The sequence below is a fragment of the Sus scrofa genome, chromosome 14 (assembly GCF_000003025.6).
Source record: "Sus scrofa isolate TJ Tabasco breed Duroc chromosome 14, Sscrofa11.1, whole genome shotgun sequence".
NCBI classification, from domain to species: Eukaryota; Metazoa; Chordata; class Mammalia; order Artiodactyla; family Suidae; genus Sus; species Sus scrofa.
Window position 1 is genome coordinate 96273932 of NC_010456.5, and position 25736 is coordinate 96299667.

Genomic DNA, 25736 nt, shown 5'->3' on the forward strand with positions numbered 1-25736 from the left:
ACAAACTTGGTAAAATTTTCATTGGTTTTTGCATGAGATGTTTACCACATATAACCATAAAGCAAAGAGGATAAAGTGCTCTCATTGGTCAGAGCTGGGTAGTGTGTCTATCATATAGATTGGGTCAGCCCTACCCAAACCAGTTAGGCTGAGAATGAGGAGGTATGATAATCCAAAACAATATCTGGATCCTGTTAACAAAAGGAGGTAGAAAAGATGCAGAAAAGTAAAATTAAACAAATAAATAAGTGCTTCATAAAAAGTATACACATTAGTTCTTGCTCTTTATCAAGAAATAGTTACTGACCCTGCAGTGAAGATGTTGACCTCCATTAAGTGCTGGGGCATCTGTCTGCAGGATGGATCACTTCACATGTGGGTGCTTTTAGTCAGTCAAGTGTGTGGGGTACAGTGGCAAAGAGCACAGGATTTTGCACAAGATGTTTATGAAGGATTGTATGTCATTTATTTTTTAAACTGTATTTGTAGCTCAATAAATATATAAAAGTCTTTGCTGAGAACATAATATAATTGTGCAATGTATTCAAGATAAGAATTGAAAAGATGGAGATAAAAATGAGGGGTAATATTAAATGAGAAAGTATTAAAAGGTTGTGTGAAAGAAGTGGCAATAGGATCTGTCTTATCAGTTTGAGAAAATAGGCTAATACTTATAGAAATAAGATGGGTTAGATAGATTGACTGGACTATAGAGGTATTTGGAGATATTAAAATTTTTATTTAATATAAATTTTTAAATCTACTGGAGCTGGGTAATATAAATGTCTATGAAATATGTTAGTGAGATGGATGTATGTTTTTTTACTATAAAATTATAATAACCTAGTTACAGGGACTAATATAAAATAACACAGGTTTTGGGAATGAGATAATGTGTTGTTGAAAATATATTTTTTTAATTAAGTAGATATCATACATAGTACTGGGGTCACAATATGGTTACAGTTAAGCAAAATACATGAATTCAAAAGAAAGATTAATTTTGTGATGCCATCTATTCGAATGTTTTTAACACAGTTAGAGGTGTATAGAAGAGCAAGAATTAGGACTAGAAAGAGACACCTGGAGGCTATCTGCTTAAATGTGTTAATATCACCAACATAAAAGCTACAATTTACTTTAGAAACTTGAAGTGGCAAATTGTATCTACCTATTGTATTCTGACCAGAAGCTGTTTCAGGGACAAGGGGATAAAATTACACAATATTTGACAGATAATAAAGTAGTGACATGCGCATGACAAGACATTCTCAACTAAAAATATTTGCATAATTTTGAGCATAGTTTGTTAGGGTTGGAGTCTGAATATGGAACTTTGTTGAAAAGTTCCAAAAATAGTGTTATTCATATAAGCACACAGGCACACACACAAAACTAGTATATTGTTATTAAATTCAAAACTCCATCATGACAGAATAGACAATAAAAATAAACTATCTTCTCTAAACCTGCAGGCCTCCTCCAGTAAGCGAACTTGCAGCCAAAGGGACTATGGTTGGTCTAATTTCTGCTGCAGCCATCAATCAGAGTATTGTGTACTCCATTGTTTCGGGAAATGAAGAGGGTGAGTAGATACTTAGTTGGTGTTTTCACCATTAAAAAATAAACCTGATTTGGAATTAATTTCAGATTTAATTATTATTTACCATATTTTTCTACTAAATTGTTTCACTGAATTGAAATTTGGTAACTATGTGCTGATTCTGATTAAAAATCCAGGTATATTAACAAAATTATTTTTCCCCTAAAAAAATACTAAGTATCCATTTCTGAAAGCCTTCTCTCCCCCTGATTTAGGGGTATTTTAATGATATTTATTCAAAATTAATGCACATGTGCTTTCAGCTTTTGAAATTATTGCCTATAATAGACTCTTTCCTCTGTTCTGTGCCATCTACAACATTTACTCCACTGTCATACCTTAGGTAATCCTGAATAAATTTTAAAAACAGAAATAATTGTGAATGCCCAAAGAGACACATCCATTATAAAAGCCATGAGCATTTTATATGATTCCTCAGTCAAATTAAATGTACAATCAACAGTTGTAAGTAAATAAATAATTTGAGTTTTGTCTACCAATCATTTCTAACTGAGAACAGAATTGTTTGCTCTCCTGTGGGAATAAGTTCATAGCTCAGTTTTTCTCACCGATTCTTTGTTTCATCTATAATCCTCAGGTTAGTTGTCGTCTGGTTTTTCGTTTTTGTAAGTTAAATGGTCTTGCATGTTGTGGGTGGTTAAGAAATAGCTCATATGTGTTTAATAAACACATGCTTATTCAATATATAATGAACAAATGTTAATGCTGTAAAGCAGTTTGCAAGGAAATTATAAAAGCTATTTTCAAGAATTTCAATGACCAACCATTACTAGAAATCACTGCCCCTGAAGCAAGTGCTCATTATTGTACGTTTCTTATTGTCTGTCTTTCTTCTGTGCTGCTATGCCTCCTCTCTACATATTACTGACCTTCCATTTTCTTTAAACTTACATCTGACTAAAGCTGTGATTTCTAAATTTTTTTTCTGTGATTCTGTCTTTTATCTGCCTTGAAGTTAGCAAAGTGGCTCTACTTATTATTCACACTCTTCCACAGTGATTCTTTTTAATTCATTTGCTTACTAGTTTATTCAACTAATGTTTATTAAGCATCTATCATGTATTAAGTACCCTTCTAGTTACTAAGGATAGAGCAATAAGCAAAATAGATAGTTCCTTGCCCTCATAGAATTTAGCAGTCCAATAAGAAGAGATGGACAATAGCTATTTTTAAATAATTATTAAACTTTTAAATATATAGTATTTAGGTAGTGATAAATGCTATGGAGAAAACCAAAGTGAGGAAAAGATACAGAGTGTGCAAGAAGTAAAATATTATATAGTTTTCCAGTATTGCCCTTCCCTTCACTGAAATATATATGACCAAATTTATTTTTTGAAGAGTGACTTCAGGGCAAAATATTTTAAGATGTTTAGGATAATAAATATCATTTTCTAAATAATTACCATTTTAAATTATTTGCTCCCTAAAGCGTTCTTAACATAATGCTAAATCTGCAGCATAATAAAGTGCATTAAATCATAAAAAGTATAGTAATCCAATAAGATCAAAAAATTCTTGCTTAAACAAAATTAAATGGCTTTCTTTAAAATAAAACTTCTAGAAGCCTTTAGAGGATCATGTGTTTCTATGGTGAGGTATATACTATTCATTGCTTCCCACATCCAATTGACCATAGAAATGTCAATTTCCAGGAGCATCTCAAAAAAAAAAAAAAAAACCCTAAAATTGGGAAACACGATGTTATTAATTTCAAGAACTGGAACATAGTTCCCAAAAGCCAGCATTTTGTGGTTTTTATGTATTACTCTTATTATAGTGTTTTTAAAATCACAGTGCCTTTTAAATAGAATTATTTTTTCTTATAGCATGAAGACAGTGACCAAGGAATTGTATTTTAATTCTAGATAAGTTTGGAATTAATAACATCACGGGTGTGATCTATGTAAATGCCCCTCTGGATTATGAGACAAGGACAAGCTACGTACTTCGAGTCCAAGCAGATTCCCTGGAAGTGGTCCTTGCCAATCTCCGAGTTCCTTCAAAAAGTAAGTTGTATACTTAAGGATTTTGCAAGAATTTTATGGTGCTTTTACTTACTTTCTAATGAAATACATATGTCTAAAATCAAGTTCTCAGTGGAGAACATAGAAAGATCATTAATACACAAAGAGGAGTGCTCATTCATTTTAAAAGCTGATAGACGACAAAGCAGAAAGTGATTTCCTACTCCCGAAATGTCAAGGTAATAATGCACTCTTTTCAAATTTTGTACACAATCTTATTGGTATGTCATCATTATCTGTGTATGTTAGATAAGAACCTTATTCTTAATCACACTTTGAGATTCTAGCTAACCCTTTGGAATATATACTGTTAATGGGCCCATGATTATTATACATTCTCTCAATTGTATGGCTTCTAGCACTTTGTATTTTCTTAGAGCAGAGGAAAATGCATCTTAAGAAGAGTGACTAACATTTATTATAATTTATGTGTAGCATTATATTTAATTCACACCCATTTCTAGGAAATGAGATTTATTATCCTCATTTTAAAAAGACAAGAAAAGGTTAAGTGACTTTTTTAAAAATGACACTGTCAGTGAATGAAAAGAGAGATTTAAGCTCTATCTTTTGACTCTAAAATCTTTCTTCAGCGTTTCAATGTGATATGGTTTACCCATACGGAGAAGCAAGTAAAAGCCAATATATGAAGAGGGCCTGCATAGATTCTGAGAGATGTTACTGATAATGTGATAAGTGCTATTCTTTTCCATCCATTGAGATTATACTCCTTTGCACTTTAAGCAATCCATATTTTTGTTACTTAACATTATCATATATCAGCTGTTATAATGAATGGGGAAATTTTGAGAATCTAGAAAACCAGATTTAATTTAATCATTGGCAGAACAAAGGCCCAGAGAAGGTAGGAAGTGCAAAACAGAGTCCAAAACATTTACATTTTACTCTGGGACCATTTCTGGACATACTGTAAGAGCACTCCATCACTCAGCATCTTTAAAAGGGGAACAAGGAAAAAGGAAGAGACCCTAAGAGCTAGAGCAAGGGTACCCATGTGAGCCCAGGCACTGTGAGAGGAAGGTGAGCGAAACGGGAATAAGAAGCAAAAGATGCACTATAGAATTGTCTGTATCAGTTCAGCAATTGACGATCATTAAAATAAATCACTCTAATACATTTATTTCAAATCCCACTTACTGATCTAATGTAGAAGGCTGCATAGTTGTTTATAAAAACACAACTAAATCACTGGAAAAAAATCATTATAAACAATGTATCTTTGGAATTAAAGGAATTAAATTGTCTTCAGTGATTATGCATCACTTACCTAATTAAGTTGTTTAAAAAATAGCAAACCAGTTACTTGAGTTTTTAAAATCTTTAAACTGCAGGCAATTAAATTTTTATAAAATTATAGAAGATGCTTAAAACTGTACATTGAATCGACTAAACCAGGAATTGAAACGTTAGAATAGTTAGTTCTAGATTATATAATATATACTACCTCATTGCAAATAAAATAAATGTAAAAGTTAATCAAAAACCATTTTTCAGAGTTCCCGTCATGGCACAGCAGAAATGAATCTGTCTAGGAACCATGAGGTTGCGAGTTCAATCCCTGGCCTCACTCAGTGGGTTAAGGATCTGGCATTGCTGTGACCTGTGGTTTAGGCGTTGCCGTGACCTGTGCACGTCTCAGACATATGGCTTGGATCTGGCACTGCTGTGGCTGTGTTTTAGGCCAGCAGCTGCAGTGGATGCAGCCCTAAAAAGCAAAAAAAAAAAAAAAAATTATCTTTCCTTGAAACAAATGGAAACATAATTATAAGGAAAATTTTACTTAATATTGAAGTTGTAGAACCTTGCAAAATAGCCCAGATTTCTAGGAATAAAGACATGTTGATGCCTTATATGTGAATAAACTAGTTACTGTAATTTAAATATAAATCTGAGGCTAATCAAAATATATCTATGTATACCTATGTATGTCCCAGTTACTATAATTTAAATATAAATCTGAGGCTAATAAAAATATATCTATGCATACCTATGTATGTCCCACTGTGCATGTAGAGTAAGACCAGTTAGCAAATTCATGAATTATCCTCTCAGAAATACATGAAACCTAAAAGCTAAATGTCAGTTTGTTTAATGCCTAATGCTTTGGATATTGTTAACATTTCATGACTGATCTTTGCTTCTTGAGTATGAAGTACAAATCCATGTAGTATTTCTGAGACAGTTTCACTTACGAATGATTGTGAATGGTCTATAATCAATTGCTACCCATTAGCTCTACAAATAATAAAACCATTATGTAAATTGAAGTTAATTAATTAATTGTTTAAAGGCTCACCCCTTCTTCAGAATTAGCTGCCCTCTGATCTTTGCTCTACCACATATCATATGAATGAAGATAATAAACACAATAAATTTAATTCATTAAATAAGTGTTTTATGGAGTTCCCATTGTGATGCAGTGGAAAATGATCTGACTAGTATCCATGAGGATGCAGGTTCCATCTCTGGCATCGTTAAGGATCTGGTGTTCCCGTGAACTGTGGCATGGATCTGGTTTGGATGTGGTTTGGATCTGGCATTGCTGCGGCTGTGGTATAGTATGACAGCTGTAGCTCCAATCCAATCCCTAGCCTGGGAACTTCCATAGGCAGTGGGTGCGGCCCCCCCAAAAAAGAATTATTGTATTGTAATTTCCTTTACCAAGAATTTGTTAATGACATAATTTTCAAAGTAAGTTTATAACTATGCTATAACTAGATTTAATATTTACATGCAAATTAATAGTTAAAATAGAAAAAAATTTAGAATTCATTTCCAAAATTTGACATTTGCAGTGTTTACATTTTTAACTTTTGGTAAGGAATATTTCAAGCATAAATAAAATTACAGACTCTTATAATGATCCTCTATGTATCAACTACCCAACTTCAACCTTATCAAATCCTGAGAAATCTTTCATTTAGAGTCGCACTCCATTATTTTGAAACAGAACAGAGACATAACATTTCATCTGTAAATATTTCAATTTGTATCTCTGAAAAATAAGTACTCTTAAAACTTAGTCTCAATACTCCTATTACTCTCCCCAAATAAACAAAAATTTCTTAATATCAACAAATAGCCACTCAATACCTGTATTAAAAACTTATTCAAAGCAGACTCCAAATAAGGGTCATATACTGTTACTGGTTCGTAAGTCTTTTAAGTCTCTTTCAATCTATAGACTTCACTATAGTCGTTCCTTTTTATCCACCTGGATATTTATTTGTCCAAGAAATCAGATGTCTAGGAGTTCCCATCATGGCGCAGCAGAAATGAATCCGACTAGGAACCAGGAAGTTGCGGGTTCAATCCCTGGCCTCACTCAGTGGGTTAAGGATCTGGCGTTGCCATGAGCTGTGGTGTAGGTGGCAGACACGGCTCAGATGTGGCGTTGCTGTGGCTGTGGTGTAGGCCGGCAGCTACAGCACCGATTCGATTCGACCCCTAGCACAGCCCTAAAAAAGGACAAAAGACCAAAAAAAAAAAAAAAAAAAAAAAAAAAAAAAAAAGAAATCAGATGTCTGAAGCCTGGATTTCAATGACTGTATTTTCAGTGGGTCATTTAACATTTTTCTCTGTGTCCTTTATTTCCTATAAATTGTCATTGGATGTAGAGTTTTGATTAGACCTGTTTTTGTTTTTGTTTTTTAAGAAATAAATCAGGAGTTCCTATCATGGCGCACTGGTTAAGGAATCCAACTAGGAACTGTGAGGCTGCAGGTTCAATCCCTGGCCTTGCTCAGTGGGTTAAGGATCCGGTGTTGCTGTGAGCTGTGGTGTGGGTCGCAGACACGGCTCGGATCCCGCATTGCTGTGGCTCTGGTGTAGGCTGGTGGCTACATCTCCGATTAGACACCTAGCCTGAGAACCTCCATATGCTGTGGGAGCGGCTCAAGAGAAGGCAAACACACACACACACACACACACACACACACACACACACAAAAGAAATCAAAGGTGATATTCACTACTTTTTTGAGGAGGCACACCAAGTCCCTTTGACTCTCTCCTGTGGTAATAGCAGCCAATGTTCATCATTTTCTAGCTCATAATCCCTTCCTTTTATTTCTTCTATATTTACTAGCTAAAATATTTCTATAAAAAATCTTTCCATATCAAATATTTGATTACTCCAAGGCCCAACTCCTATAGAAAAAAAGGAAGGGGGAAAATGATGATTATTATTATTTTTTAATTCACTGGTTTTCAAAACAGTGAGTTGGTTTGCTCTCATACTCCAAATGTGACTACTGAGGTAATAAATATTTCTGGTTGTATAGGCCATCTGCTCCCTGTTGAAACTATTCAACTCAGCTGTTCTAGTTGAAAAGGAGGGGGAGACAATATGTAAATAAATGGATGTGACTGTGTTCCAGTAAATTTCACTTAATAAAGCGGACTGTGGACTAGACTTGACTGAAGGGTTCTAGGTTGCCAACACTTGTTCAAATGCTTACTTTACCTAACATGATGTGCTTAGCCTCCTTTTTTTTTTTTTTGCTTCTATTTGTATATTTTCTACTGTAAGCAATGCTACTGCTTCATTGATTTTCTTTTCCCATGAATGTAATTTGAAATATCATTCTTTTATCCCTATTAATACCAAAAGACCTTTAGTCATTTTGTTATCTGAAGTTTGTTCCCTAGCAGACTCCTCAGAGCAGACTCATAGGAATCTCATTTCCTGTGTCCTAATGCATCAATAAAGGTATATCTGAGGCCCCAATAATTGAACATAAATGTAGCTAGATACAAAAGCCTTGACTTGAGAGTTCCCCACTATGGCACAGTAGCTTAAGGACCCTGAGTTGCTGCAGCTGCGGCATAGGTTGAAGCTGTGGTTCAGATTCAGTCCCTGGCCTGGGAACTCCATATGCTGTGAGTACAGCCAAAAGAAAAAGAAAAAAAAAATCCTTTACTCATATTTTCCTTCTTTGACTTAAATATTTCATTCCATTTTCTTCTTATATGAAACATTACGGTCAAAAAATGTCATGACAGACAGCTTTTCTTTTCCAATGAGTGTTGGATTTTTTTTTTCCTGAATTTCAAAATAATTCATTCTGTTCCTTAAAGTCCAGTTGTTTTGTTAGAATGGTTTCTATCTTGGCTATTCTGGATCATTTTCTGCATATATATAAAATATCCATTCATCTATCCATTCAAGCTTAATTCAGGAAAGTTTTCTTGAATTCTTTATTTTTTTAATTTTTATTAATTTGTTTTTCATCATGCAGTCTTCTATTACACAAGTGATAAAACTTCTATCTTTTATATCACTTTTTGTCTAATCTCTAATATCTTCATTTTATTCAGATTTTTAAAAATTCTCATTATTGAGTTTTTCTGATATGTGTTTTTCTTTCATAGCTTCTCTATTTTCATGATTTATTTTAGCTTGTTTCAAAATACCAACAGTTTGCATCTTTAAAAAAAACAAACAAAAAAACACGTTGCTGTGGCTATGGGGTAGGCCAGCAGCTTCAGCCCCGATTCTTAGCCTGGGAACCTCCATATACTACAGGTGTGGCCCTAAAAAGACAAATGACAAAAGACAAAAAAAATAAAAAATAAAAAAATAAACCCTCTTTATTTTTTATAGCTATTATTTTTCTTGCTCTTCTCGTTTTACTTTGTGGCTTTGACCATGATCTTTTCTTTATCTTTCATGTTTCTGTCTATCTTTTTCATCTTTGAAGATAATTCCACTTTCATGTTTAAGTGAAATTAGAATAATTTCAGGATAGCTTTCCTAATTCACACCTCTGGAATACCTGTTTCATTTATTTTCATGAAGTGTTAAAAAAATTATCCTTCAGCTTTGTTTATCTTCTTGCTTTCTCTGGATTCCCATTTTACTTGGAGACATTTCTTTTCTCTGCCGCATTGTGCCTACCCTGCTCTGTTTATATTCTGCTTTTACGGTTTTCTCCTTTCTCTTAGTGTGGAGTTTAGTCCTGCTACTGCATTCATATTAACTTAGTAACTTCTCCATTTAGTGTGTGCTGGCAGCGCCTAGGTTCATCAGGTCTTATAGCCAACAAAAGATGTTAGGCTTGTCTGATATTCCTTAAATGCAGTCATTATCACACTTGCAGTTAATACAGTCATCTTGTTTCTGTAAACTATTTTCCCCACAAGCTCACATTCTTTGATCTAGATGCTAGCTTACTGCCTTACGTAGTTGTAGATATTAACTGTGGGTTTTTGGTTTGATGCTAGGATATTATCCTATTTAAACTTGGTAGTGGGGAAGAGACCTAAAAGTAGAATACCCACAGAAAAAATAAGTGCCCAGGTTAATAATTTAGCCCAACTACAGTTCCATGGATGTTAATAAAAGACAAAAAACTCCTCGGTCAGCAGCAAGGACCCTATTACTCACAACAGAAGTATTAGCAGGTGTATCAGCATAGCAAGCAGCACGGTGGCATAGCTTCCTAAGCTTCAAACCTCACAAACAGAGAAGATCCAGGTAAAACCTGCACATGAACTTCACCTCTGGAGGGAACTTAGCTTGGAGATTCTACCATTTTTATAGCAAACAACAGCATGTCTCTCAAAAGGGAGAACTTATAAAGTAATGCATTTTTGCAAGACATTATCTCACTTTTCAAAATTGCCAGTTGCTTGTTCTACTTTCTCCCAATATTTGACTAACCAAATCTCTGTCATTTTCTAATGAGGAGGACTCAGGAAGATTCAAATATTACATTATAACCTTAATAATCTTCTTCAAATCCTTATAAATACATATCTTAATCCAGGGATATTTGAAATGTTGAATCAGGGGAATTGTTTTTGCAGTTGATGAATTTAAGGGAATAGAAGCTATGAGGCCTCTCAGGTTTTCACAGTGTTAACCGTTACCAAATTTAAACCTAAATTTTTCCTCAAGCACTTTAGACTTTTCACCCAGGACTTCTAGACACATTTTTTTTCCCCTCTCTTACTACTAACTTTTATCTTTTAAACTTCATCAGTCTTCTATGGAAGTAATGAGTAATCTAATAAATACATGATCAAATGAATAAACAAATGATGAATAAAATTATCCAAATCAACAGGAAACATTTTTTAAAGAGCAAAGTCAACCAACTTTGAATTGTGTAGTATTGTAGTATTTATTATTGCAAAATATCTATTTTAAAAAGTAGGGGGACCCATGCAGTTCTAACCTGTGCTGCTCAAAGGTCACCTGTAATTGAAATGTGTTTCTAAAATCAAGTGGCTGCAGGAGAGCACACCAATGCTGAAAGTGCCCCATTGACAGATTCTGTTTTAAACACAAGTCTGACCTGAAATATCCAACCTTTTCACAATAAGTTGAAAATTTGCTGCCGATCTTACCAGTCTTTCCTCTTCAATTGCCCACACCAAATGATGGCAACCTGAGTGTTAAAAATAGAGATGCTAGTAAACATTCGGAGAGGTGGTCAATAAAGTAAAAAGAAATCTCTCACAACCTCTTCACCAAAGTTCGGAGATTTTCTGGGAACACATCTTATCTGGGACGGAAGAAAAATTTCTACCTTTAAATGAAATCTGAAGTATTGATGAATGTATTGAACTATTAGAATCTTTTTTAAAAAACTTGATCATAGTACTTTCTATTAATAGATTTTCTAACTCTGTTTATTTTCTTTTTTTTTTTAAACCATGGAATATCTTGAGGTTTTATTCAACAGCAGGAAAATGACCACCTTAAATCAACAGGACATAAGGGAGATTAGAAAGGAAAGAACGGGATTTTAGTATTAAACTCCATATATATATATATATATATATATATATATATATATATATATATATATATATGATAGCATGGGTCCTCTTATTTTTCAGTAATAGATAATTTGTAATAGTGAATATTACAGTGCTATACAGTTTGAGGTAGGTTAACTTTGCATGTTTCCATGGCATTCCCATTGTGGCTCAGTGGTTAATGAACATGACAAGCATCCATGAGGTTGCGAGTTCAATCCCCGGCCTCACTCAGTGGGTTAAGGATCCACCCTTGCCGTGAGCTGTGGTGTGGGTTGCAGGTGCAGCTTGGATCCCGCGTTGCTGTGGCTCTGGCGTAGGCCAGCAGCTACAGCTCTGATTTGACCCCTTGCCTGGGAACTTCCATATGCCGTGGATGTGGCCATAAAAAGACAAAAAAAAGATTTAAAAAAAAAAGTTTTTGTTAATTTAGATTATTTTATCCATTTATTGATCATATGTTTATTATATAACTATTTATTTCAGTCTGACTGGAGAGTAGAATGTAGTCAAAACATTTTTTCTCCAGTTTTATTGAGATGTGGTTGACAGCACTGAGCGGAACTTACAGCACCAAGTAAGTTCTCTATCTTTCCTGACCAACTCAATCTCTCCTGGGTTTTTAGCATGAAAGATTTTGGTCCTAAAGAGATTTCAAGGAGCTTATATCCAGGAGAACTTGCCGATATTTCTGCCACAAAGTCATCACCATTCTTTTATGTTCACGTAAAACAAAAGCAATAATATATAATACACACTTTCATTATAGCCCAGGTTTATCTATGGAATTTCACATTTAAAATACAATTTTTCTTTTATGATAAAATTATAATTATGTTCAAATGCAGAAGAAGAAACATAGCTTTGTATAAATATGTCATTGTGGTTTGATGTAACAACTAGCTTTTCAATCAGGAATAAGTGACAGAACAATTAAGATAAACCTTAAACTGGTAACAGAACAACTCAAATGCTATTGATTTTGTTTTATGATTTTGCTTTAGGGTACAAGCTTGTAATACGTTCTATTTCCCTGGCTTTTCTGGTTCCAAACAGAAAGTGTGTGACAAATAATGCTAATGATTTCTTAGTCATGACTGACCAACTTATAAAAGCATTCTTCATATAACTTAGGTAACGACACTGCAGCATGTCACATGTTACTTTTTTAGTTCTAAAATTGCAGGTATGTTCAAGGCCTTGTATTTATAATATAAATATATGACCACAGTTTCAGAAACTGTATTCATAATTTATTACTTTAAAACTTGAAAGCTAGTACTGTAGTATTCTTTATAGTATTTTTGGCTCAAACATTCTAAGCATTTTATGTAAATAGACAGTTGAGACAATTACATTTTCATGAAACAAATATTTATATATCAAAGAAAACAATTTGTGCAAAGTAGCTTTGTGGTTTTTTTTGAATACTTGGGATTTTATTATTTTTTAATAGTTATTTCCCCAATACAATTTTTTTTCTACTGTACAGCATAGTGACCCAGTTATACATACATGTACACATTCTATTTTCACACATTATCATGCTCCATCATAAATGACTAGACATAGTTTCCAGGGCTACACAGCAGGATCTCATTGCTAATTCATTCCAAAGGCAATAGTTTGCATCTATTAACACCAAGCTCCCCAACCACCCCACTCCCTCCCCCTTGGCAACCACACGTCTCTTCTCCAACTTCATGATTTTCTTCTCTGTGGAAAGGTTCATTTGTGCCTTATATTAGATTCCAGTTATAAGTGATATCATATGGTATTTACCTTTCTCTTTCTGACTTACTTCACTCGGTATGAGTCTCTAGTTCCATCCATGTTGCTGCAAATGGCATTATTTCATTCTTTTATATGGCTGAGTAGTATTCCATTGACTATGTATACCACATCTTCCTCATCCAATCATCTGTCAATGGACATTTGGGTTGTTTCCATGTCTTGACTATTGTGAATAGAGCTGCAATGAACATGCAGGTGCATGTGTCTTTTTTAAGGAGAGTTTGGTCTGGATATATGCCCAAGAGTGGGAGTTCTGGGTCATATGGTAGTTCTATGTATAGATTTCTAAGGTACCTCCATACTGTTCTCCATAGTGGCTGTACCAGTTGACATTCCCACCAACAGTGCAGGAGGGTTCCCTTTTCTCCACACCCCCTCCTGGCATGTGTTATTTGTGGGCTTATTCATGATGGCCATTCTGACTGGTGTGAGGTGGTAGCTCATGGTAGTTTTGATTTGCATTTCTCTAATAATCAGGGATGTTGAGCATTTTTTCCTGTGCTTATTGGCCATCTGTACCTCTTCCTTGGGAAAAATGTCTATTCAGGTCTTTTGCCCATTTTTCCATTGGGTTGTTGGCTTTTTTGTGAGCTGTATAAGCTGCTTGTATACTTGCTTTTAAATGTAATTTTAAAATAGTAACACGAGTTCCCGTCGTGGCGCAGCCAAAGAGAATACGACTAAGAACCATGAGGTTGTGGGTTTGATCCCTCACCTTGCTCAGTGGGTTAAGGATCTGGTGTTGCCATGACCTGTGGTGTAGGTCAGAGACATAGCTCGGATCCTATGTTGCTGTGGTTGTAGTGTAGGCCGGCAGTTGTAGCTCCTATTGGACCTCTAGCCTGGGAACCTCTATGCCGCAGGTGCGGCCCTAAAAAGGCAAAAAAATAAAAATAAAATAAAATAAAATAGTAACAGAATTTTATGAATACGTTTCTGAAACCAAGTGCATTGGGGCAAAGTTCTTCCATTCATCCCAAAAATGATTTGTTGAGCCGATGACAAAAAAAGTGTGATCAACCTTTCTAAATTAGAGTTTAGATTGTAATATATATATATTGTTATATGTGCCATGCAGGAAAAAAACCATGTTTTATTAGAAAATATTTTATATTGCTTCCCTTGGCATTAAAATATTTAATAGCCCAAGGATACATAAAATGGTTTTCCTTAACTTACATCTAAGATTAAGTACCAAGGCCTTAAGACTAGAGGAATAATTTTCTTTATTCATGGGAACTTTTATTTAATTCACACAGTTAAAAATTTAATTTTTCAGAGTTCCCATCATAGCACAGCAGAAATTAATCCGAATAGGAACCATGAGGTTGTGGGTTCGACCCCTGGCCTTACTCAGTGGGTTAAGGATCCAGTGTTGCTATGAGCTGTGGTGTAGGTCACAGATGCAGCTCGGATCTGGTGTTGCTGTGGCTCTGGGGTAGGCCAGCAGCGACAGCTCCGATTCGACCCCTAGCCTGGGAACCTCCATATACCATGGGTATGGTCCTAAAAAGACAAAAGACAAATAAATAAATAAGTAAATAAAATAAAATTTTAATTTTCCTTTGCTTTTTTAGTCTGATTTTAAAATGGGAGACCATTCACTCATTCGCAGATATTTTTGTAACCAATAGTCTATTTCCAGGAGCAGCAATCATTTGATTAATGATGAAGTCCCAAAACTGTGTAATTGAAACTCTATGACTTCCCACTTCAAAAAAAAAAAAAAAAAAAATCATTGCAATGGAGGCAAACTAAGCCCTACTAAATGCACATGAAACTGTGTACAAAGGTGAAAACTGTTAGTCATATATATTATAGAAATATCAACATTTCCTGAAATGGAAACCTTAAGCCTCTGTCTATACAACATAAGCATAAAATTTCTTTTAGTCATTAAAAATATGGGAAATAATATAGCATTGTGAATTAACTATACCTCAATAAAGTTTTTTTAAAAATGGGAAAAATCATAAGAATTTGCTGCTAAATACTTCAATCCTTCATGTTGTTTATGAGTGCAGTAATTGCCCCTCTACACTCTGTCATTACATAATCAAGGTCAGATCTTCTCCATAGGTTAAGGCAGCACAGTCTTTTAAATATCTTGATAAAGATTTAGATAGCTAGTAGATGGACTTTATTTTTATCTCATAAAAACACGAAAATGTCGTTTTCTCTTGGTGACATACTCTATTTTGCCAGCTTTAACAAGAAGCCAAACTTACTGGTTGATTATTTTGAGGAGGAAAAAAAAAAAAAAAAAAAAAAAAAAGCTTCCCATCCATGAACTAGACCAAAATACATTTCAGCATTATGTTTAAATAACTGAAAGAAGTGTTGTGGGGTTTGGTGGGGGGAAGTATCCAGTAGGAAGACTGGAAACAGGATAAACCTTCAGAAGTTTCCATTGTCTCAACTTCAGGGGGGTACTCAGTCCTGCCTGTGGCATTTCCTAGGTCACTGTCCATTTCTCAATTTCCATATTGATTATTTTCACTTAATCTCAAGGAAGAACTACACCTTGCTATTTTTGCTTGCACTGCCCCCCTCTGTCTAAAATATCCTTCCCTTATCATTTTCCAGATAAACTCGTAATTATTTTACAAGGGTCACTTTAAATGTCCTCTCATTTTAAAATGTTTCCTTCGCAATCCATTGTCTCTGTCGTATGCAGAACAAATCTATCTGGCCTGTGAACTATAAAAGGCAAGGACATGATGCTGTTTTGTAGTGCCCCAGCTTCTGCCACAGGAACACAAGTACTCTGTGGGTGATCTCAGAGAACACACAATTTGAGATGGACCTTAAGGAGGCAATAGTATAGATAGCAGCTTGGAGGTGGATAAGCTCTGTTTCAGGGAAAATAGTGAATACTTATTTGACTGTACAAGAGAGAACGTGCCTAGTTAGTTATGTTTGATGCCATGCTCTGATGTTTTCTATCAAAAAAATGCTGTCAATTATTTACGGTTCTATTCAACTTTACATTTTTCATATTATTTCTATTAAAAATCCTGTTTTACTTACTTTTAGAGCCTGTTATAGTTGACTTTGGCCAAAATTAATGTAATTCTGGGCTAGTTAATAGAACTATCATTTTATAATTCTCAGTGCTTGTGAATTGCATCACATTTACAAAGATATTTTATGAATTTAACACATGAAGAAATAATAAAGTGCTGAATAAATGGGCAAATAACAGAAGTTGGTATATTTCAAGATAAAAATGGTAAATATGTATACAGCATGGGATATTAGAATTTATGAGATCAAATGTTATTTATTCTCTTTGATTACATTACCCAGATTGGTAAAGGCTCTGTGTGTCCTCTTGTAATTATTATTAGTCTTTGACTAATGTTAGTGTTCTTAATTATAATTATGTAGAGTCAAGATGATTTACATAAAAGACATGAAGACTTGGGCTATATCTCATATTTATCATGCAGGAAAGATGTAAAATTTATTTTTAAGAATAATGTTCTAAATTGTATTAATGGACACCTTGAGAGATAATCTAAGAACAAAGCAAACCAAGTATATTTTATATGTGGTTGTGTATGTGTATATATGTACATATATATATGCGTCTATGTACTCCTACACATATATATGTATTATTAAACTTTCAGAGTAATGTTTTTAAGTTACTTTAATTGCAACAACTATGCTCTTTTTGAAACACATCTAATACTAGATTCTGTTTCCTGCCACGTAACTTCTGAAACATTATTTTAATGCTACAGGGAACATGATAAAACTGCACATTAAAAAAATGCATTGAGTACCGACAGGCATAAGCATTTTTCTAAGTGCTGTAAAGGAATAAGAATCTACAAGATAAGATCATTGTCTTCAAGGAATTTATATTCTAGTGGAGAAGCTATGATGCTTGAGTGTAAAAGTAAGTAGTAACACCAAAGAAATACGCAGCTAATTGATATAGTAAAGACATAGACATGCATGATTTGAGTTTAAAGAGACTAACTTACTGCAGGAGATTAAATAGTTTCTTGATTGAGGTAACAAATGGAACTTTAGTTGAGACAATAACTGGTTTTGTTTAAATTAATCCATTCTGATTAGGGTTAGTGGAAGAAGGAAAGAGAAAGGATTGAGGGAGAAAATTAGAAAGCAACCTTGGGGGAGGAATTTACAAGGTGAATTCAGAGGACAGTGTGTAGCAGAGTGGTAACAAAGAATTAATAAAAAAGAAAAATGGGAAGCAGATAAGTAAACATCATAAAGTAGTATTCCTTAAAATAGGGTCTTTGAGTTGACTGATTATAATCATTTGAGATGCTCACTTAAAAATATGTTGTTTAAAATATGTTGTTCTCTTTTTACCCAAACCTATTGAATTAAGATATCTGGAAATAGAAAATGAAAACCTGAATATTTGGGATACTCTCTGTGTATTATTGAGTTTTGTCTTTTCACAACTATTTGAAATACTGATACAGAGATAAGTGCTTGTCTATATGTTTTAAGCAGAGAAATGACATGACAAAAATTAGCTCAGCATCAGGAGTTCCTGTTGTGGCTGAGCAGTAATGAACCCAACTAGTATCCAGGAGAACATGGTTTTGATCCCTGGACTCGCTCAGTGGGTTAAGGATCCAGCATTGCCAAAAGCTGTGGTATAGGTCACAGACACGGCTTGGATCCTGTGTTGCTATGGCTGTGGCATTGGCCAGCAGCTGTAGCTCCTATTTGACTCCTAGCCTGGGAACTTCCATATGCCATATGCCATGGGTGCAGCCATAAAAAGCAAAAAACAAAAAAACAAAAATTAGCTCAGCATGTGTGGTAGCTTTGAGAAAGATCAATTGAATGCAAATAATCTAGCCCTGAGCTGTTTTAGGCTTCTCTAGAGAAACAAAATTGATAGGATGTATCTGTGTGTGTATGTATGTATACGTACATACATATACATGTAGTTGAGGGGAGAGGGATTATACAAGATTGGTTCTTGTGATAAGGAGAATGAGAAGTCCCATCATCCCTTGTCTATAGGCTGGAGGCCCAGGAAACCTGGTGGTGTAGTTCGAGTATAAATCTAAGGGCCTAAGAACCAAGGGATCCAGTGATAACAGTTTAAGCCCCAGGCCAAGTCTGAAGGCTCAAGAACCAAGAATGCCATAACAGTTTAAGCCCCAGGCCAAGTCTGAAGGCTCAAGAACCAAGAATGCCAGTGTCTGAGGGCAGAAGAAGCTGATGACTTTGCTTAAACAGAGAGCAAATTCACCCTGTTTCCACCTATTCAGGCCCTGGACAAAACTGGATAAGGTCCACCCATGTTGGTGAGGGTGATCTTATTTACTCAGTGTATTAATTCAAATACCAAAAGATCCTCACACAGTAACAGAAATAATCTTTTACCAGCTATCTGGACTTCCCTTAATCCACTCAGGTTGACACATAAAATTAACGATCACCAACTAGGGAGACAGGAAAAATGTATTTAAGACATATGCAAAAAAAAAAATATATTGGTAGAAACTTGATGACTGCCCATGAAAAGAAAAGAATAAATCAAGGATAATTGTATACTTTTGATCCTGAGTAACATGAATTAAAAGTAGGAAGTACTTAGAAATAAGGAACAGTACTTTCTAAGTGTTTTGAAGACTGGGCACATAGATTTTGGAAGAAGTCATATAGAATGACTACTTAAGCCAAGGAATCATTATGCAGAGTCACTAGCATCAAATGGTATAAATGTAAAATGAGGTTATTGGGAAAATCACACAGAAAGACATCAAAGAAAAAGACCTCTTTCTAGCTTCCATAATCCACTCAGAGAACTTAATTTACACATACTTTAACATATCAGACAAAGAGCTAAAAATAAGAGACTCAAAATGGTTCTATTCTACATATTTAAAGGGATTTTGGAAATGAAGATAAGGGAAAATTCATTGTCCATGTAACAATGGGAGCTTCCTGCTCAGGGAAATGTGTCCTGACTCTGGCAAGCCAGTGAAGCTAGGCAGCTTATATTAGGGGGATCCACTGAGCTAACCCAAATCCAATGACCTGGTTATTTGTTAATCTGGCCGAAAAGGAAATCCATGAGCCTCCAGGGCTTGTCTCCAGGGCTTGTCTCTCTGAGAGACTAGCAGGAAGAAACAGTGGAAGACTGAGTTTGAGGGAAACCATTCATTTAGTGAATGAGAGAAAGGAGTAGCCATTGAAGAGGAGATGGAAAAGGGGAATAAAATTGGTGTGATGATGGTCAGTTAGTCAAAGGAAAGAAGGCTTTTCAAGAAAGGTAGAGAAAGATAAAAACATCAAATATTACAGATATTTAAGGAAATTTATGGCTAATGAAAATATATTGCATGGAACTTACTTGGGATACACAGTGACTATAGTTAATGCCAAACAAATAAAGAAGACTTGTATGTGGACGGAAGGAAAACTATAATAGATCAAGGAGTTCTTAGTTTAATCTACATAAGACACAATTTTTACATTTGTGTATTTTTAAACAGCATCGATTTTATTAATTTTTATATTTTATGAGGTATGCATTTCAGTTTAATTTATATATCAATTTAAAAGCAGAAACTGAGAATTTTATGTTTCAGACATAAGAAAAATAAATTTAGCCTGTCATTCTTTTTAATCATTATTCAAAACACAAGTCTAGTAGTCAATTCTTCTCCTAAAGCTAATTCATTTTTTTATTCCCAGGAACTTTTATAACTTCAATTAATCAATCTTGTTCCTGTTTGTCTCCCTCAGGTATCTTGTACCTAATTAGTCCCCTACGTAATATCTTAAAAATAATTACAGACAAACAATTTAAAGGAAATCATTTTTTAAATGCTGTCACTTTCAATTTTGAATGTCTGCTTCCAGTTATTAATTTACAGCATATGCTTGCCATCAAGATTTCCTGACAGAGACTGCTGTTTATATTTTGTGAAAATGCTCAAGACAGTTAGAAATTCTAGCTGGTCCAGCAGCTTAGTTTCATTTATGGAAGATTCCTGTTCGACTATATTCCATGAATGTTAAAATATATGAGATTAAGAAAGAAGAAATAAATGGAAATTTGTTAAAAAATGCAAGAAAATATTATAATTCAGATTTACCAATGAAATAGCTCAAAATAAAAATTACCATAATAGAACAGCAGGAAAAAAAATAAATACTCAAAAATCTAATGTAATAAATTAAGATTCCTAATGTTGATATCAGACAGGCCTGGGTTCCATACACATCTTTGATCTTTACTAACCTCTCTGAGCTTTAGAATATTCAACATTGTATCAAGATAATACCTCTTAGGGTATTTGACATGAATTTTAAGCAAAATGATGTCTGCAAAGTACTTAACTCATAGAACACTGGAAACACCCAATAAAAAAGCTGTAATAATAATAATGAAATAATAATGACATTGTTATTGCTAGTACTAGCTGTGATATGTTTGACACTTAAAAATATAGCAACCTCATACTAAAAGTGCTTAGTTTACTCCTATAAATTATTGTATACAGAGAGTCCACATGTTTCTAAGCTCTTTGTATAACCAGTGGAAATAGATTGTGACATGTTAGGAACACAGTTATGATATTATTTTGGAGTCTTTAGATTTGAATACCTTTATCTTGATTGACAGCCAGATAATGTATGTACAAAAATACAGACAACATTTTTCCCCCTAAAATGGTCAAAATAATTATCCATGATAACAAAAGGGGAAATATGCTAAAATATTAAAATTAAGTTTTACAACACTAAACAGTTTATAATCTCTTTTGGTGCCTTGGGATGGAAAATCCAAACTTTTTCTGTAGTTAAGGACATATGGTCCCCATTCTCTGATGTGGATTAAATTCGTCTTTCCAACTGTATTGGAGTAGTTATTTGGCTGGAAGCAACAGGAACCACCTCTGACTGATTTATACTAAAAAGAACCTCTCAGTAAAATACTTGGTGGCTTTCACAGTCAACAGAAAAGCTGAATAGAATCTAAGAAAGGACAAAAAAGAAAATAAGTTTAAGCAACATTAGTCAGAAACTCAAAACACTGCTTTTGGGGGGAAGCATAATCGAGGCAGCTGGAATCATGAAGCTTGAAGCTCAAAGGGAGATAATCTAATTAGCCTGGACTGAGACATGTACTCCTGGCCAAGGATGGAATACAGAGAGCACTGTGGTTGACAGTTCCACCAAGAACATATTGAATATGGAGGTATAGTAACCCAAGCTGAAAAAGATGGAGTTCTATGTCCAAAATAAGGGAGGAAGGTATGTTGGGCAGACAAATCCAGAAAATTCTACTCTACTTTCCATAAATCAATTTAGGATCCAAATGTGGCTGAATGAAATACTTAGGTGGGCAATACGGGGACAGTTGTGGAGGAGCAGCATATTAATTGAAAGTTATAGTACTTGATTTCATATTCTGCCATATTGATGTTTTTCCATTTTCACTTAAAAACTTAAATATCTGACTACTTGAACTTTTGAGAGTTTATGTTACGTAAAAAAATTATTTTTTCCTCTCAGATATTGGAGAAAATTAAAGGTAATGCTTGAGTATAATGATTATTACAAGAACTATAAACCTCTATTTGACACATACTCATTAAGTACTTTTCTAAGGACTAAATTTAGCATGTTCATTGGACTAAACGGTTGTAGTTAAATCGTTTCACTTTGTATTATTGTCCCTGCATCTGCAAAAATCTAGTTATTAAATAAATTGTGTACCAGATGATGATGTAAACAAAGATATACAGATAAAGAATGATTAGATTGTGTTTTGCAAGATCTCTTCTCTCTTGAGTCATTGCTTTTGGTTAAATCATCACAATTAAATCACATATGTCTGGGGAAATATCTTCTTACAAACAAACAAGCAAACAAGTAAGCAAATTCATTTGATTTTAGGTGCTGCAGTGTAGGCTTTACTAGCATCACACAGGGCTTGTTGATGTAGAAAAAGTAGATTCACATGGTGTCTCTCCAGGATCTTTAGATACAAGAGATGACATTTTAGAAAAAAAGCATTGAGAGAAACCAGTGAAGTTTCTTTCTTTTTTTTTTTTCATTTTTGTGAATATGATGCTTTATAACTTCTGTTTTATCTTCCTCTCTAGTCTTCCAATGTATTTAACATTAATGTTTTCTTAATTATGAAAGTAATACTACTGTATAATATGTATTATATATATTTCTTATTATTTCGTACATGCTTGTCTCAATATGTACATATATAGTATATATAAGTACTGTTATATAACACTTTTATATAGTTTGCTTGCTACACAAATGTTTTAAAAATAGCATGTATGCCAGAAATACTTTTTAAATTTTATGGAAAACAACTCTAATGCTTACATTGTTATGGTGATGATACACACATATCTGTTCATTATAACATTTAATCATAATCCTTTTTTTTCCAACAGCTTATAGATGAGAAAGTAGGCCTTTGTGCTTGTCCAAAATCAGTTAAAATGCATTCACATATGTGGAAAAAAAATTTCTCTATTTGAATCCATAGTGATTCCACTTTGCCTTAAGCTCTCATGAAATGGGGATGTAGGATATTTTCGCGAAGGATATATAGAAAAAATTCACTGAGCAGTTTTATTTTTAAACCAGATTTTCTACATAGTCTTTCAGCCATTTTCCTGATGTAATTGAGAGTAGGCTTGTTTTCCCTGGCCCCATTCTACTACACTATGCTTTCAGCCTCCAGGGCATTTATAAAAATTTAGAAAGCTTTAGAAATTACCTAGTAAGATTTTAGTTCTGCCTATAATTTTATGCATAGAAGTATACCTAAACAAATAATACACAATATACATAAAAAATTTACGCTAGTTGACACAGACTATTCTGGCCCCCCATAAATGACAGACATTACCAAGGTTTACATATTATGTGGGATTTTAAAAATTATCCAAACTGAAGGTAGGCTATAAAATGAAAAGTCAGAGGTTTGGGTCTGACTCTTCTGCCTATTCCTAGTTATATAACCTTAGATGCATTGTTTAATCTCTCCAGGCACTATTCACCTTATTGATAAAATGGTCATCAAAACACTGTGTTATTATAGGGATAAGTTAAAATAATGCACAGAAAGCATTTAGATCAGAGTTACCAAGTGTAATTAGTATTGTTGTTGTGTTAGTCTTCTTGGGCTGCCACTGGAAATACCATAGACTAGATGGTTGGGAAAAATACAATTTTTTTTTTTCCTCACAGTTCTGGAGGTAGCAATTCCAAGATGAGAGTTGGTTTCTGGTGATGCCTCTGTTTCAGGCTAGTAGATGACCACCTTCTTGCTGGGTCCTCACAGAGGGAGTTGGGTAGAGACAGAGACAGGGTTACAGACAGAGAGACCAAGAGAGATAGAGAGAGGAAGAGACAGAGAATAGATTTCTGTTTTCTCTTCTGATAAGGACACTAGTCCTTTTGGATCAGGGCCCCACACTTATGATTTCATTTAACCTGAAATACTCCCATAATGGCCGTTTCTCAAATATGGTCATATGAGAGCTGGAACCTCGACATATGAATGTGGGCCAGACACAGTTCATTATATAGCAACCATTAATGACAGAGTCAGGAATGTTTGTATGTTAAAAAAAAGAAAAGAAAAGAAAAAAATCTGTTAAAGCCCCCAAATAACTGGTCTCAGTGTAATTACAAAGGTCCTTATAACTAAAAGAAGGTAGGACAATCAGTGTCAGAGTGATGTGGCATGAGAAGGATTCAACTGGCCATTACTGGTTTTGAAGATGGAAGGGGACCATGAACCAGACAAGGAATGCAGGCAGACATCTTCTAGAAGCTGGAAAAGGCAATAAAATATATATACCCCTACAGCCTCCAGAAATGAATGTAGACGTGCCTATGTCTTAATTTTAGCCTGGTGATACCCCTCTGCCCTAAAGAACTCTAAGGTAATACATTTGTATTTTTTTTAATTGCTATTTACCCGATACATTTTTTTTTTTTTGACCGCATAGCATGGTGACCCAGTTACACATACATGTACACATTCTATTTTCACACATTATCATTCTCCATCATAAATGACTAGACATAGTTTCCAGGGCTACACAGCAGGATCTCATTGCTAATCCATTCCAAAGGCAATAGTTTGCATCTATTAACACCAAGCTCCCCAACCACCCCACTCCCTCCCCCTCCCCCTTGGCAATCACACGTCTCTTCTCCAACTTCATGATTTTCTTCTCTGTGGAAAGGTTCATTTGTGCCTTATATTAGATTCCAGTTATAAGTAATATCATATGGTATTTACCTTTCTCTTTCTGACTTACTTCACTCGGTATGAGTCTCTAGTTCCATCCATGTTGCTGCAAATGGCATTATTTCATTCTTTTTATGGCTGAGTAGTATTCCATTGACTATGTATACCACATCTTCCTCATCCAATCATCTGTCAATGGACATTTGGGTTGTTTCCATGTCTTGACTATTGTGAATAGAGCTGCTATTGTGAATAGAGTTTGGTCTGGATATATGCCCAAGAGTGGGAGTTCTGGGTCATATGGTAGTTCTATGTATAGATTTCTAAGGTACCTCCATACTGTTCTCCATAGTGGCTGTACCAGTTGACATTCCCACCAACAGTGCAGGAGGGTTCCCTTTTCTCCACACCCCCTCCTGGCATGTGTTATTTGTGGGCTTATTCATGATGGCCATTCTGACTGGTGTGAGGTGGTAGCTCATGGTAGTTTTGATTTGCATTTCTCTAATAATCAGGGATGTTGAGCATTTTTTCCTGTGCTTGTTGGCCATCTGTACCTCTTCCTTGGAGAAATGTCTATTCAGGTCTTTTGCCCATTTTTCCATTGGGTTGTTGGCTTTTTTGCTGTTAGCGAGTCGTATAAACTGCTTCTATATTCTAGATTAAGCCCTTGTCAGTTGCATCATTTGAAACTATGTTCTCCCATTCTGTAAATTGTCTTTTGTCTTTTTGTTTTCTTTTTGGTTTCCTTTTCTGTGCAAAAGCTTGTCAGTTTTATTATGTCCCATTGGTTTATTTTTGCTCTTATTTCTATTGCTTTGGGAGACTGACCTGAGAAAATATTGATAAGGGTGATGTCAGAGAATGTTTTGCCTATGTTCTCTTCCAGGAGTTTGATGGTGTCTTGTCTTATATTTAAGTCTTTCAGCCATTTTGAGTTTATTTTGGGGCATGGTGTGAGGGTGTGTCCCAGTTTCATTGATTCACATGCAGCTGTCCAGTTTTCCCAGAAATACTTGCTGAAAAGACTGTCTTTTTCCCATTTTATATTCTTGCCTCCTTTGTCAAAGATTAATTTACCAAAGGTGTCTGGGTTTATTTCTGGGTTCTCTATTGGTTTGTCTGTCTGTTTTGGTACTAATACCACACTGTCTTGATGACTTTGCAGTATTGCCTAAAGTCTGGGACAGTTATGCCTCCTGCTTGGTTTTTGTTCTTGAGAATTGCTTTGGAAATTCTGGGTGTTTTGTGGTTC

At 34.6% G+C, this 25736-nt stretch overlaps 1 protein-coding gene across 1 annotated transcript in view; it reads left to right on the forward strand.

The window, feature by feature from the left end:
* Positions 1–25736, forward strand: part of PCDH15 (protocadherin related 15) — an 857865-nt gene that overhangs the window by 743764 nt on the left and 88365 nt on the right. The window contains 2 exon segments of the mRNA XM_021073535.1: positions 1476–1585; positions 3493–3633. Of these exon segments, the coding sequence (XP_020929194.1) occupies positions 1476–1585; positions 3493–3633 (251 nt within the window).